Source organism: Carlito syrichta, unplaced genomic scaffold (genome assembly GCF_000164805.1).
Source record: "Carlito syrichta isolate Samal-C Ts95f unplaced genomic scaffold, Tarsius_syrichta-2.0.1 Scaffold27660, whole genome shotgun sequence".
Lineage (NCBI taxonomy): Eukaryota > Metazoa > Chordata > Mammalia > Primates > Tarsiidae > Carlito > Carlito syrichta.
The window spans coordinates 3,997-19,129 of NW_006971756.1; the positions used below are offsets into that span (position 1 = coordinate 3,997).

At 37.4% G+C, this 15,133-nt stretch overlaps 1 protein-coding gene across 1 annotated transcript; it reads left to right on the plus strand.

The window, feature by feature from the left end:
* Window positions 1–10,525: 10,525 nt before the first annotated feature.
* LOC103269849 (zinc finger protein 573) lies at window positions 10,526–12,520 on the plus strand. Its single transcript, XM_008067431.1, has one exon. It carries the CDS (start codon window positions 10,526–10,528, stop codon window positions 12,308–12,310), a length of 1,785 nt encoding a protein of 594 aa, XP_008065622.1. The 3' UTR covers window positions 12,311–12,520.
* The last annotated feature ends 2,613 nt before the right edge of the window (window positions 12,521–15,133 follow it).

Genomic DNA, 15,133 nt, shown 5'->3' on the forward strand with positions numbered 1-15,133 from the left:
GCCCAGACGGGTCTCGAACCCGCGGGCTCAGGCAATCCACTCACCTTGGCCTCCCAAAGCGCCGGATTACAGGCTGAGCCACCGAGCCCGGCCTCAGTGTAGTTTTAATTTGCATTTTCTTTATGAGTGAGTATGAAGTTTTTTTTCCCTTGAGTCGGAATCTCACTCTGTCGCCCAGACTGGAGTACAGTGCCATGAAATCCTCCTTTCTCTTTTTTTTTTATACATATTTTTTATTTTAAAATTGTGGGGTACAGTTAAGGGTTAAGTATACAAATATGCATTGTGTAGGTACCCTTGTTCATGAGGTGTGCCCCTCCATCCCCAGACAGATATTGACTACCATTAATCCCACCTCCCTTCCCCACCCTGCCCCCACATAGTTTCCCTCCACTGTCAATCCTTTTCTTATAGTATTACGATAGTTGTTCAACGTCCACTTCTGAATGAAAACATGTGATACTCAAATCTTTGTTTCTGTGAGAGATTACTCAGTATTATAAACTCTAATTCCATCCAGGTTGCTGCAAAATTCATGATTTTGTTCTTTTTTATGACTGCATAATATTCCATTGTGTATATGTACCACATTTTTAAAATCCAGTCCTCTTTTGATGGACTGCGTGGTTGGTTCCATGATCTTGCTATTGTGAACAATGCTGCGATAAACAAAAATTAACTCTAAATGGATCAGAGACCTAAATGTAAAACCTCAAACCATAAGAACTTTAGAAAATGCAGGACACATCCTTATGGTGTGGAACTGGCATCTAATTCCTGAGCAAAAACCGAAATGCACGGGTCATAAGAGATAAGATAGACAAGTGGGACCTCATTAAACTGACAGGCTTCTGCAAAGCCAAAGAAACCATCAAGAGAGCAGGGAGACAGCCCATAGACTGGGAAAAAGTATTTGCCAACTCCGTGTCTGACAAAGGCCTAACATCTAGGATCTACAAGGAACTCAAATGTGCTGAAAAGAAAAAAACAAACAACCCCATTACAAAGTGGGCAAAAGACATGAACAGACACTTCTCAAAAGAAGACATACGAGTGGCCAACAGATACATGAAGAAATGTTTAACCTCATTAGTCATCAAGGAAATGCAAATTAAAACCACACTGAGATACCACCTAACTCCAGTCAGACTGGCCATTATCAATAACTCAAAAAGAAGAGATGCTGGAGAGGATGTGATGAAAAGGGAACACTTCTACACTGTTAGTGGGAGTGTAAATTAACACAGCCTCAGTGGTAATCAGTGTGGCGATTCCTAAAAGCTCTAAAAATCGACCTTCCATATGACCCCCAACCCCCATTCTGGGAATATACCCTGAAGAACTCAAATCATTCCTTTTCTTTTCTTTTCTTTTTTCTTTCTTTTTTTTTTTTTTTTTTTTTGACTTGGAGTCTCACTCTGTGCTCAGGCTGGAGTGCAGTGACACTCACGGCCACTGCAGCCTTGACCTGCTGGGCTCAGGCAATCCTTCTGCCTCAGCCTTCCAACTAGCTGGAACTACAGGTGCGCACCACCATGCAAGGCTAACTTTTTGACTTTTATTTTAGAGACAGAGTCTCACCATGTTGCTTCAGTCTGGTCTCAAAGCCCTGGGCTTAGGCAGTCCTCTCACCTCAGCATCCCAAAATTCTGGGATTACAGGATAAACTTTTAAAAACATGTTTTAGGAGCTAGTTCTTTATATTGTGTGGATTGTCATTTGTGTCTTTTCTTGATTTTACTATCTGATTTTTTATCATTTGTCCCTCAGTTCTTGGTATTTTTAAATATATTAGGAATTTTAGCTCTTTGTCTAAGGTATATGTTGCATATACTTTCTCCAAGTTTCTCAGTTGTTTTTTGACTTTGGTCTGACTGTTTTTTTTTAAAAAATACAGTCAAATTCATCTGTCTTTTATAATCTATGGATTTTGTGTCATAGAAACTATCTCAACATTAAGATAAATATGCATTTTTTTCTATTTTTTATATGGTTTCATTTTGTTACATTTAAATCCCTAATCCATTTGGAGTTTATTCTTGTATGTGAAATAAATTATGGATCTGATTTCATCTTTTCCAAATAGCTTCTTCACTTGTTTCAGCACCATTTATTAAAACATCATCTTTGCTCTGGTGATTTGAGATGCTACCTTTGTCATATGAGAAATTTCCGTATATACCTGGGTCTATTTCTAGACTTTCTAAGCTGTTCTAACCTTTTATTTGTGTCCATACACAGTACCACATTGCTTTTATTATAATTATGTTTTACAGGTTGACATTCTTGGGAACAGGAGTGTCTCAAATTTCAAATTTTTCTGGATCTTGGAATATTTACATAAACATAATGAGATTATCTTGGGGATAGAACCCAAATCTGAAACTTATTTGTTTCATATATACCTTATACACATAGCCTCTAGGTAATCTTATACAACTTAGGTTGAGCATCCCTAATCCAAAAATCTAAAATCCTCCAAAATCTGAAACTTCTTGAGTGTTTACATGTCATGCTCAAAGGAAATGATCTTTGGAGCATTTCGGATATCTGAATTTTGGATTAGGAATGTTCAGTCAGTAAGTATAATGAAAATATTCCCAAATCTGGAAAAGTACCCCAAATTCAAAACACTTCTATTCCCAAGCATTTTGGATAAGGGATAATCAACCTGCATTTTTAATAATTTTCTTCATGGAACTTAGTTTGTTTGCACTGAACCATCAAAAAGCAAAGGTATTACTATTTCAACCACCCATGTGGACAATCTGTGGTTGTTTGGTATCAACATCAATTCCTAGCTCTGATTTTTTATGATACAAATAAGCAATCATTATCTTACATTTATTTACCCCTAAGTACTTGACAGTAAATATTCTGACACCATTGACAGTGAAACAATAGTGTTCATGGCAACTGATCAGCACAGTAGCATCACCAAAATACCTGAGACACTGAGTAAACTGTATGTTGCAACCTGCATCTTGAATGTGAGCCATCACATGATGTCAAATGTAAGAGTTTCTACCTGTGGCATCATTTTGGCACCCCAAAAGTTTCCAATTTTGGAAGGGGTTTTTTTTGTTTTTGTTTTTGAGATGGGGAGTCTCGCTGTGTCACCAGGATGGAGTGCAGTGGCATGCAATCATAGCTTTTTGTAGCCTCAAACTCCTAGGCTCAAGTGATCCTCAAGCCTTAGCTCCCAAATAACTGGGACTACAGGCATGCACCACCACACCTGGCTAACTGTTTTTCTTTTTCTTTTTTTTTTTTCCGAGACAAAGTCTTGCTATGTTGCCCAGGCTGGTCTCAAACTCCTGGGCTGAAGTAATCTTCCAGCCTCAACCTCCCCAAATGCTGGGATTACAGGTATGAGTCACTGTACCTGGCCAAGTTTGACCTTTTTTGAAGTGTCTAGCCCGGGTTTTTTGTGGAATGTTTTTTGTCTGAATATTATTAGAGTAAGGTTAAGCATTTTTGCCAAGAATACTGCAGCAGTGGTGTGTAACTATTCTTTTTGTTTATTTTTTCTTTACACACACACTCACATAATTTTTTTGTTCCACCCAGGCTGGAGTGTAGTAACACGATCACACAGTTTTGACTCCTGGACTCAGACAACCCTTTTGCCTCAGTTTCCCACACAGGTGGGACTATGGGCTCATGCCACCATACACAGCTCATTTTTTGGGGGTGAAGATGAGATCTCACATGGCTGGTCTTGAACTCCTGGGCTCAAGTGATCCTCCCCTCAGCCTACCAAAGTGCTAGATATTACAGGCATGAGCCACTGCACCCAACCTGTTTGTTTTTATTTTCTTAAGCAACCAAGCAAACAGCATTGATAATTTTTTTTAAATAAACTTTCTAAAAAATAAAATTGTTTTCAAATGAAATTTTTTAAAAATAAACTTTTTATAGAGGAATAATTGAAGATTTACAAAACTAATCGTTTACAAAGATAATATAGAGATTTCCTGTATATTCTTCTCCCAGTTTCCACCATTATATAACATCTTATAATAAAGGTAAATTCATCAAAACTTTGAAACTGACATTAGTATTAAATTAAAATCTAGACTTTCTAGATTTCACCAATTTTTCCATTTAAGTCATCTTTCTATTCCAAAATCCATCCAATTCAGGGCACCACATTGCATGTATTTCTCTTATCTCCCAGTCTCTTCTGTTCTATAATAGTTTTTTCGGTATTTCTTTTTTCTTTTTTCCATAATTTTGACTATCTTGACAAACCCTGCCAGTAGAATATCTCCCAATCTGGGTCTGTTGTTCTTGTAATGAGATTGGAAATACAAGTTTTTAGAAAGACTGTAACAGACACAAAGTACCCTTTTCATCATATCAGGGGTATTTTATATTATCACATCAGGGGTACTTTATATCCATATGATATCACTGATGATGTCAACCTTGACCATTTAGCTAAGGTAGTGCTGCCTTGTTTCTCTCTCAAAAGTTACTATTTTTCCTTTTCCATACTCTCTTCTTTAGAAGCAATGCATTAAGCCTAGCCCATCCTGGGGGCAAGCGTACAGGAATGGGAATTAAGCACTGCATTCCACAGGGTGTAATATCAAATATCTGGAATAATTCTTTAAGAAAGATTTGTTTTCTCATTTATTTATATTAGTGTGGGCTCATGTATAGTCATATATGCCTTGGAAAGTGCATATATTTATTTTATATTTCAAGTTATAATCAAATATTATATTATTTCTTTTGTCCCCTATATTGTTCCAACGTTGGACATTGGTAGCTCTTTTAGGCTGATTTCTGTGTCCCTTTAATGGCCTCATGTTTTTGTCTTTTGAGGACTTCTTTCTTGCTACTACTTTCAGGTTTATCTTGTTTTCTCTCTCCCCTGGTCCTAGAATCACTCTGGTCCTGGGAGTCCTGGTTCCTTTTAGTGGAGAATGGTATTTAGAAATGAAGATCTGGGTGCTGATTGAACTCATTACTACTGACATGTCATTGTTTCAATGCCCTCTCAGAGAGCTACCTAGATAATAAATGTATGCACACTCCCCCATGTGCACTTACATCTATAATTGTTTTCTATCTACCCATCTGTATCTATCTTAAGCTAAACATGAATTCACACTGACGTCTCTGATTCTCATCCAGTACCACGGGGTGCATTCTAGTCTTTCTGTCTTGTTTATCTGTAACTTTTTTCTCTGATAGTGAAAAAACTGACTCATCATCCACCACTGTTTTACTTATTCAACCCGAGAATACATGTAACACACTTCAGAAGTATTAACCTGTACGCCCACAAGAAACAAATTCACTAACTTGAGTGGTGTTTATGTATAGTTCCTTTTGTCTGTAGCCTTATAATTTCCAATCAAAACATCATTTTCCAAAGTTTATTTTACCATGTTACAGGGCATTGTTTGTTCAGTACATTGATTGTCTAAAAATACTCTTTAATTTCAAATATATATTGCCAAGTTGTCTTTGTAATATTGATTTCTAGCATAATTTTTTGTGGTCAGACTACAATATGTATATGATTCTGATTCTTTGAAATACATTGAAACTTGCTGTACAGCCCAACACATGGTCAATTTTATAAATAATTTGGGTATGACTAGAAAGTAACTGAATTCTGTAGTATTTGAATTATATCTATGAAGTTCTAGATCCTTACTGATGAAATGCTGTACTCATACTTTGAATTTTATTGATAATTTGTTTTTTTTAATTTCATGCCATGTTAATAGATAAATACAAAATCCTCTGTGCATTATAGTTCATTAGAAACAGAGACAGGTGGCCAGGTGCAGTGACTCAAGCCTGTAATCCCAGCACTTTTGGAGGCTGAGGTGAGAAAATTGCCTGAGCCCGGGGTGGTTATGTGTACTCTCTCAAAAGATGCATATTATATATTGGATTATACCGTTAATGTTGAGACATTACCACTGAATTAGGATAAAAATCCGATTTCTACATTATTAAATTATATTTTTCCTGTTGTAACTGAAAAAGTCTTTTTCATAAAAGCCACATTTAGTTTTGTAGCCATTCTCACAATATTAACAACAGTGTTTATACTTATCTTAATAAGATTGGAAATTGCAAGGTGCTTTTTAAAAATTTCTATTATTGGTTGGGCGTGGTGTCTCAAGCCTGTAATCCCAGCACTTCAGGAGGCTGAAGTGAGGGGATTGCCTGAGCCTACAGGTTCAAGAATAGCCTGGGTAACTTGGCGAGACCTCATCTCTACAATAAATCAAAAAATTAGCCAGGTGTGGTAGCACACGCTACCAAGTAGTTCCGGCTACTTGGAAGGCTGAGGCAGAAGGATCGCCTGAGCCCAGCAGGGGAATGCTGGGGTGACTGTGAACGTGCCACTGCACACTAACCTGGGTGACAGAGTGAGCCTCAAACTCAAAAAAAAAATTATTATTGTTTGTACAGCTTTTTGTTGACGTGATCAACTACAGCTATTCAGTTACCTTGAAATAGAATTCCATTGGAAAGGGCAATAAAATATATATGACATTCTGCTAATTTTATATATATAATGTGTGTGTGTATATATATATATACACACACACACACACAAATACATATATATTAGTAATGTATTATTTAATGATAAAAATTACTAAAAATGGTTTCTGTTCTCTAAAGAATAATTATGGATTTCTTCATTTTTCATTTACTTAATATATTCAACATAGTCAATATTTCTGCTCTCATCACAGTATAAGCTATACAAAACTCAGTACTATCACACACACACACATACACATATATACATGTTATACATATATATACACTTTTTTTTTTTTGAGTTGGAGTCTCACCCTGTCGCCCAGACTGGAGGGCAGTGGCCGCTTCCTGCCACCGCAGCCTCGACCTGCTGGGCTCTGGCAATCCTTCCGCCTCAGCCTTCCGAGTAGCCAGAATTACAGGCATGCGCTACCACGCCCGGCTGATTTTTTGATTTATTGTAGAGATGAGGTCTCGCCAACTTGCCCAGGCAGGTCTCGAACCCACGGGCTCAGGCAATCCACTCACCTCAGCCTCCCAAAGCACGGGATTACAGGCTGGAGCCACCGAGCCCGGCTTACACATTTTTTTTTAAAGAGAGTCTTGCTCTGCTACCCAGGCTGGATTGCAGTGGCATGATCATGAACTCACTACAGTCTTAAGTTCCTGGGCCTGAGTAATCCTCCCCCGCAACCTTCCAAAGTGCTAGGGTTATAGGCATAACCCACCATGTCCAGCCACAAGTGTTTTTTTTAACAAAGTCATAAATCTTTTAATTTTCTTTACATTTTTGGTTCAAGATTTCTAATTTTTCTTGTATCTTCCTTTCCCCATTCTAGGAATGAAATGTTTCTTTGAGGACTTTTTTTGCTATTAGTGGGGAGTATTTAAAGACAAGGATGTTCATGATTATTAAGGATATTATACAAGAATAGTAGGATATTATCCTGATTTTAATGGTAATGTTTAGAGGTAAGGATTTCTGTATTAGTGGGGAATATGCAGAAACAACAATGTAAATGGTCAAGGTGCTTATTCCTACTAGCTTTTTTTTATTAAACATTTTTTATTTTAAAATTGTGGGGTACAGTTAAGGGTTAGGTATACAATATGCATTGTTCAGGCACCCTTGTTGATAAGGGGTGTCCCCCCCGCTTTTTTTTTTAACATTATGCTATGGGAATTGATCTGTTAAAGCTTTCTGTCTTGTAGGATCCGTTTTTATTAGGTATTTTAGTAGATAATTATTATTGCCTTTTTTATTTATTGGCATACAAATATGTTTTCTTGTACTTTTTATTTCTTATTTTTTTGAATTGGAGTCTCACTTTGTCACCCAGGCTGGAGTATAGTGGCACACTCATGGCCACTGCAGCCTCAACCTAATGGGCACAGGTGATCCTTCCACCTCAGCCTTTCAAGTATTTGGAACCACAGGCATGCGCCACCATGCCTGGCTAATTTCTTTGATTTATTGTAGAGACACAGTCTCACCAAGTTGCTCAGGCTGGTCTTGAACCCCTGGACTCTGGCAGTCCTTTCACCTCCACTCCCAAAAGTGCTGGGATTACAGGCGTGAGCCACTGCACCAGCGTTTTCTTGTACTTTTACAATTTCTTATTTTTTTTTTATTCTTCCCCCTTTTAGTTGTTTGGTTTAGCTCATGCATTATCACACATTTTTTTTTAAAGTTCCCTTTTTTATTTATGTGTTGATTCTATTCTTTTCCCCAATTCATTACATTATGCTCTTATTTTTTCTTTCTGCTTTCCTCTAGTTTACTTTGTAATTTTTTCTAATTTTTTAAAGTAAATCATTTACTTATTTAATTTGTGTTGAGGTAATAAATTTTCTCTCAGCTTTATTATTATACCTTTAAAATATAATCTTTTTACTTCTTGCCTATCTATATTTCTCTAGCTTCACTGTTTATTTCATTTGTATCATAAAGCATCTGATTCTATTTTTGATGTCTGATTGCTGACAGCTTTTACACCCCACTCCTTTTTGCCACTGCCCACTTCTGGGCCAGCTGATAAAGAGGCTAGGTGCTCTCTCCTTTGGTGCCATGGGAAGTTCAAATTACGCAAACCTTGTCCCATGTGCAGGAACCCTCAGCTCAGTACCACACCCTAACCACCATAAAAACTCTAAGCCACTCTCTTTTCCTGACCTCTCAAGTTAATTTATGAACTGCTTGGGAGCTGCCCTGATCCCTATATTATGTGAGCAATAAGCCTTTTTACACCTTCTTGTTGTATGTGTGTCATATCATCAGTCTTGACTTCCAGGTTAACTTTTTCATAGAATGCCATCCTGTCTCTGCTGGTTTTCCACAGTATTTAGTGACCTATCATTTAGTTAGTAGAGAACCTATTTTTCTAGATGGAGTGCGTTTTGTTTTTTAATATTGCTGTTATTTTCAGTGTTATTTTTTGAGATCAGAGGATGTTTGTATTACTTCATGTTTTTATACATACCACAATTCAGTCACAGGAAAATATTCTTTATCTTTGATCCATTCTCCCCTCATTCTGCACTGATATTCCTTAGTCTTTTCCTGCATCTAGACTACATCTTCCAGCCTATATCTAATATTTCCTTTTTTTATGCAGTTACAGGGATCTGATGTCCCAGGATTTTCTGCCATATTATAGTTTCTTATTCTCTCCAGCATCTGCAAATGAAAATAATTTCTTAAGATTTTTGCTTAAGTGCATATCTGTGAATTGTCTGATGAAATAGCAACAGAATACTTGTCTGGGAAGTACAAGAATGGTTGGCCTTGACAGAAGAGAAAGAAGAGAGGACATGAGAAAGGATATGAAGCAACACAGATTTAGCATATTTAAAATGGGTGAGGAATAATAAAACTCAACCATAGTAAGTGCAGTAAATTATTTAACACCTATGATATGCCAGGACCTTATATTAAATAATTGAGTGATGAAACAATGAGGGACTATGTCTGCTCCTGGGAAACTTTAGGGAAATGTAAATAAAAAGAATATCAAATATGAAAACTAATGATATTATAATTTAAAACAAAGGAATGAAGTGCTGCACATTAAAAAAGAGACATGGACATACTTAGAGATAGCAGGTTCTAGTTTTCTAAAGAAAGAACATGTATCCTAAAACCTAATGGATGAGAAGGAGCCAGCCTACAAAGTGTCTAGGTCCAGTGATTCTTGGAAGATTAAACAGTCTGTGGAAAACACTAAGTGATGGGAAAAGTTGTACCGTCTGCCCTTTGTACTGTGAGTTCTACATTGGTGGGTTCAGCCGTCCTTGGATTGAAGATATTTTTTTAATTGCTTCTGTACTGAACATGTACATTTTCTGTCATTATTTGCTAAACAATACAGCAAAATAACTATTCACATAGCATTTACATTTGTATTGGGTATTATGAGTAGTCTCAAGATTATTTGAAGTTCACAAGAGAGTGTGTGTAGCTTATATGCAAATGTTGTGTCATTTTTTATCAAGGACTCAAGCATCCGCGGATTTGGCATCTGTGGGAATTCCAGGAACCAATCCTCCACAGATATCGAGGGGCAACTGTACTATATTCTAGATGCTGAAAAGAGGGACTGTGATGAAGAATAGGAAGCAAAAGGGTTGTTTTGACATGGGGCCATCTGGATAAGCAAGAGTCCTAGGAAAGGGGCTTGTATTTTATTCTAAGAATCAAATAAATTGCTATAGGAACTTAAAAGATGAATTCTTAAATGCTGATCTGCATCTAAATCGGTGAGTTTCAAAATAAAGATATCAAAATTTTTCTCCTCTCAATTCTAATTCATTGGTCTTTGATAGTGCCAGGAGAGCGCATTTGTAGCAAGCTTGTCAAAGATTCTGGCCCACATATAAATGTTACCTGTTTCCTTAATCAGTAACCTCACTATCTTACATAAACTTTTATATATCTCTGAACTCTTCTTGGCCTTTTTCAAATTTCATAACCATGTTTTAGAATTCTGTATACCATTCACTTATTATGAGTGTTGCTTTTTATTTCTTTCATGAAACTTCATGTTCTCTGGTACAGAAATACAACTACTTTTTGTTTTCTTTTGTTTCAGATTTGGATTTACAGTGTGAGATAATTAGCTACATAGAAATACCCTCTTGTGAAGCAGATATATCTTCTACACATCAGAGCATATATAAGAGAGAGAAACTCTATGAATGTAAGAAATGTCAGAAGAAATTTAGCAGTGGCTATCAACTTATTCTCCATCACAAGTTTCATATCATTGAGAGACCCTATGAATGCAAAGAATGTGGGAAGAATTTTCGCAGTGGCTATCAACTTACTCTACATCAAAGATTTCATACTGGTGAGAAACCCTATGAATGTACAGAATGTAAGAAGAACTTTAAAAGCGGTTATCAATTAACTATACATCAGAGATCCCATACTGGTGAGAAAACCTATGAATGCAGAGAATGTAGAAAGGCCTTTATTTATGCCTCGCACATTGTTCAACATGAGAGAATTCATACGGGTGGGAAGCCTTATGAATGTCAGGAATGTGGGAAGGCCTTTAGTCAAGGTGGACACCTTAGAATTCATCAAAGAATCCATACTGGTGAAAAACCCTATAAATGTAAGGAATGTGGGAAGGCTTTTAGTAGGCGTTCAAATCTTGTTGAACATGGGCAAATTCATTCTGATGAGAAACCATATGTATGTGAGAAATGTGGAAAGGCCTTTAGAAGAAGTCATCAGCTTACTGTACATCACAGTGTTCACACTGGTAAAAAGCCATATGAATGTAAAGAATGTGGAAAGGGCTATACTACTGCCTCATACCTTCTTCTACATCAAAGAATTCATAAAAGTGGGAAACCATATGAATGTAAAGAGTGTAAAAAAACCTTTACTTTGTATAGAAATCTTACACGACATCAGAATATTCATACTGGTGAGAAACTTTTTGAATGCAGGCAATGTGGGAAGGCTTATACTACTAGTTCAAAACTTTTTCAACACCAGAAAACTCATACTGGTGAGAAACCCTATGAATGTAAGGATTGTGGAAAGGCCTTTAGCTTATATGAGTACCTTAAACAACACCAGAAAATTCATACTGGTATGAAACGCTTTGAATGTAAGGAGTGTAAAAAAACCTTTACTTTGTATAGAAATCTTACTCGACATCAGAGTATTCATACGGGTAAGAAACTTTTTGAATGTCAGGAATGTGGGAAGGCCTATAGTACTGGCTCAAACCTTGTTCAACATCAGAAAACTCACACTGGTGAGAAACCCTATGAATGTAAGGAATGTGGAAAGACTTTTAGCTTGCATGGATATCTTAATCAACATCAGAAAATCCATACTGGTGTGAAACCCTATGAATGTAAGGTATGTAGAAAAACCTTTACTTTCTATAGAAATCTTACTCTACATCAGAGTATTCATACTGATGAGAAACCTTTTGAATGTAAGGAATGTGGAAAGACCTTTAGACGTAGTTCACACCTTACTGCACATCAGAGTATTCATGCTGATAAAAAACCCTATGAATGTAAAGAATGCGGAAAGGCCTTTAAAATGTATGGATACCTCACACAACATCAGAAAATTCATACTGGTGGAAAACCTTATATATGTAAGGAATGTGGGAAAGCCTTTAGTCGTGCTTCAAACCTTGTTCAACACGAAAGAATTCATACTGGTGAGAAACCCTATGTATGTAAGCAGTGTGGGAAAACCTTCAGATATGGCTCAGCCCTTAAAGCCCATCAGAAAATTCATAAGAGTGTAAAAGTCTAAGAACTTAAGTACTATGAGAATGCCTTTAGATATGCCCAAACTTTTTCAACATCAGACAACATTCATACCGGTGGGAAATGATTGAATGTTAGTCTTATAGGCATGTCTTTAGCAAATAAGAGAATTCATAATGCAGTTCTTGCCACACTAGAAAGCATTCAATGTCAGTCCCGTTTTAATGGAACATTTGACTACCCAATGGCAAATTAAGAAAAAAATGGAAATCTATTTTGGAAAGTCTTAAAAAAAATTATTCTTCCTTTCCCATTTCCTTTCCTTCCTTTCTTTTATATGAGGTTTCACTGTGTTGCCCAGGTTGCACTCAAGCAATCCTTCTGCCTCAGCCTCCTGAGTAGCTGAGATTACAGTTGCTCACCATTGTGTCCAGCAACAAAGCGTTTTTAGTAGTAATACTCTATGTGTGTTCTATGGAGAACAGATCACCTGTTGTGGGGAGCATACGTAATTTTTTTTTAATTTGAGATAGGTTCTTACTCTGTCACCCAGACTGCGGTACAGTGGCAAGATAATAGCTCACTACAGCCTCAGTCTCCTGGGCTCAAACGATCCTCCCACCTTAACCTCCAAAGCTCCAGAGTAGCTGAGACTACAAGTGTACACCACCATACCCAACTGTTTTATTTTTTGTGAAGACAAGGTCTTGCTATGTTGCCTAGGCAGTTCTTGAACTCCTGGACTCAAATGATCCTCCCTCCTCAGCCTCCCAAAGTGCTGGGATTACAGTCATGAGCCACCACACCCAACCTAGAATCCAATTTCTTCATGCCTGCAACATCCATGGCATGAAATTTTTTTACTAAATGTATTAATTAAATGAATGACCAAAAGCCTACCATACTAGTTATCAGTGACTGTGTTACAAATTACTCCAAGTCTTAATGTCACAGCAATAAACATCTCTACAGGTTCTGTGGGTCAGAAATTCAGGAGTGGCTTGGCTGAGTGCTTCTCGGTTGGGCTTTTCATGAGTTTGCAGAAGACTGGACTGGGGCTGAAGGATCTGTTTCCCAGGTGGCTCACTCACACTGGCTGCTGGCTTAGAGAGTGAGAGTGCCAGGAGAATGCTGTCCTTATCCTGTGGACTTGATTTAGATGAGAAAATCTTAGAGAGAGAGTAATTGATGCTATAAATGGATGAGACTTGCTGAGCATATTTTGCATGTTTTAGGAATATAAAAAATTTGTATTCAGAGTGCCATTGGTAGTGTTTTTCAAATATGTCCACAAATTCTTTGAAACTCTACCCTTCAAAACTGAAGTCTACGTCCCCTCCCTTTGAAGGTGGGCTGAACTTAGTCACTAGCTTCTAATGAGTAGAGTATTCAGGATTGCTTGCTCCTGATGTTCACACTCACTTGCCCATTCACTCTCACTCAGATCAGCTCTTCTCTGCCTTGGGCTTCTGCAGAGGCTGCTGACAGACCCTTTGTAGAAGTTTTGTTGAATGGTGATTCTTTTTAGTGTCACATTAGATCTTTCTGAAGTCTTAACAAATAATTATTCTTCCTTTTCCTTTTCCTTTTCTTCCTTTCTTTGATATGGGGTTTCACTGTGTTGCCCAGGCTGCACTCAAGCAATCCTTCTGCCTCAGCCTCATGAGTAGCTGAGATTACAGGTGCTCACCATCAAGTCTGGCAACAAACTCTATGTATGTTCTATAGAGAACAGATCACCTGTTGTGAGGAGCATAAATGACTGAAGTCTCCGCTTGCTCCCTCTTTGAAATAATCATCATGTTAACACTGATGCCATAGGCTCAACATGGGCTGCCTCATACCATTTTTCTGAGAGTAGCAGAAGTACAAATGCAGCTCAAGTCTTATGAGACCCAGATTCTTCAGTTGGGCAACTTTGAATTAACTCCCCATCAGCCAGGCTTAAACTATCTTCACACTGTACTGCATTTTAATAGTTTTCCTACACAAGTTTCTCTTCATTCCCTCTCCTCCAGAGTTGTTATTATTGTCATGATACAATAATGACCTGAAGTCTTCCACTACCTTCTCTGACTCTCTTCTTTTTCCTTCATAGTTAGTTACCTCAGTATCCTTTGTGCATTGAATCCTCTCTTGTTTTTTTGTTTTTCAGAGGACCAAGGTGAACACTTACTCTGCTTACCTATTGACTCAACTTACCTATAGACTGTTTCCTAACAGTGTCCTGGATTTGATCTTTGTCCAGAGGCCATTTCCAAAGTTTAGTGTCATTTGCTTTCTGGGGAGACTGGGAATTTTCAAAACCAGGTCCTGGTTCACATTTGTTTAATAGTTGTACTCTCGCTTATCTCACTTTTTGCACTTTAAGCAGCAAGAAGCTAGGAGACATCTTCAACCTTCTGCTTGGAAGTCTTCTTAATTAAATTACCCAGTTCTTCAAAATGATGGACTTTGCAGCAACTTGGATGGATTTAGAGTCTATAATACTCAGTGATCTATCACAGAAACAAAGAACTGAATACCACATGCTCTCACTCATAAGCAGACCCAGAACATACCATAATACTATAAGAAAGGTATTGGCAATAGCCAGAAACTGCCAGGAGGGGAGTGAGGCACATTAACATCAATAAGGTACCTGATCTCAAACCAGGCAAAGTGGGGACCAAAGGAAGGCCCAAACTTTACCAGTACAATGACCACTTGTATACCTAATCCAGAATTGTACCCCACATCTTTAAAATAAAATTTAAAATAATTAACCCAGTTCTTTAGGTATTACTTTCTACTTTTCACATTATCTATCACATGCAAAGATGTTGTTAAACTTTCTGCTACCACATAGCAAGAATCCCTTTTCCCTTAG

Coding starts and splice junctions, on each gene's coding strand:
- LOC103269849 (XM_008067431.1), top strand. CDS start 10,526: ATGAGTGTTGCTTTTTATTTCTTTCATGAAACTTCATGTTCTCTGGTA.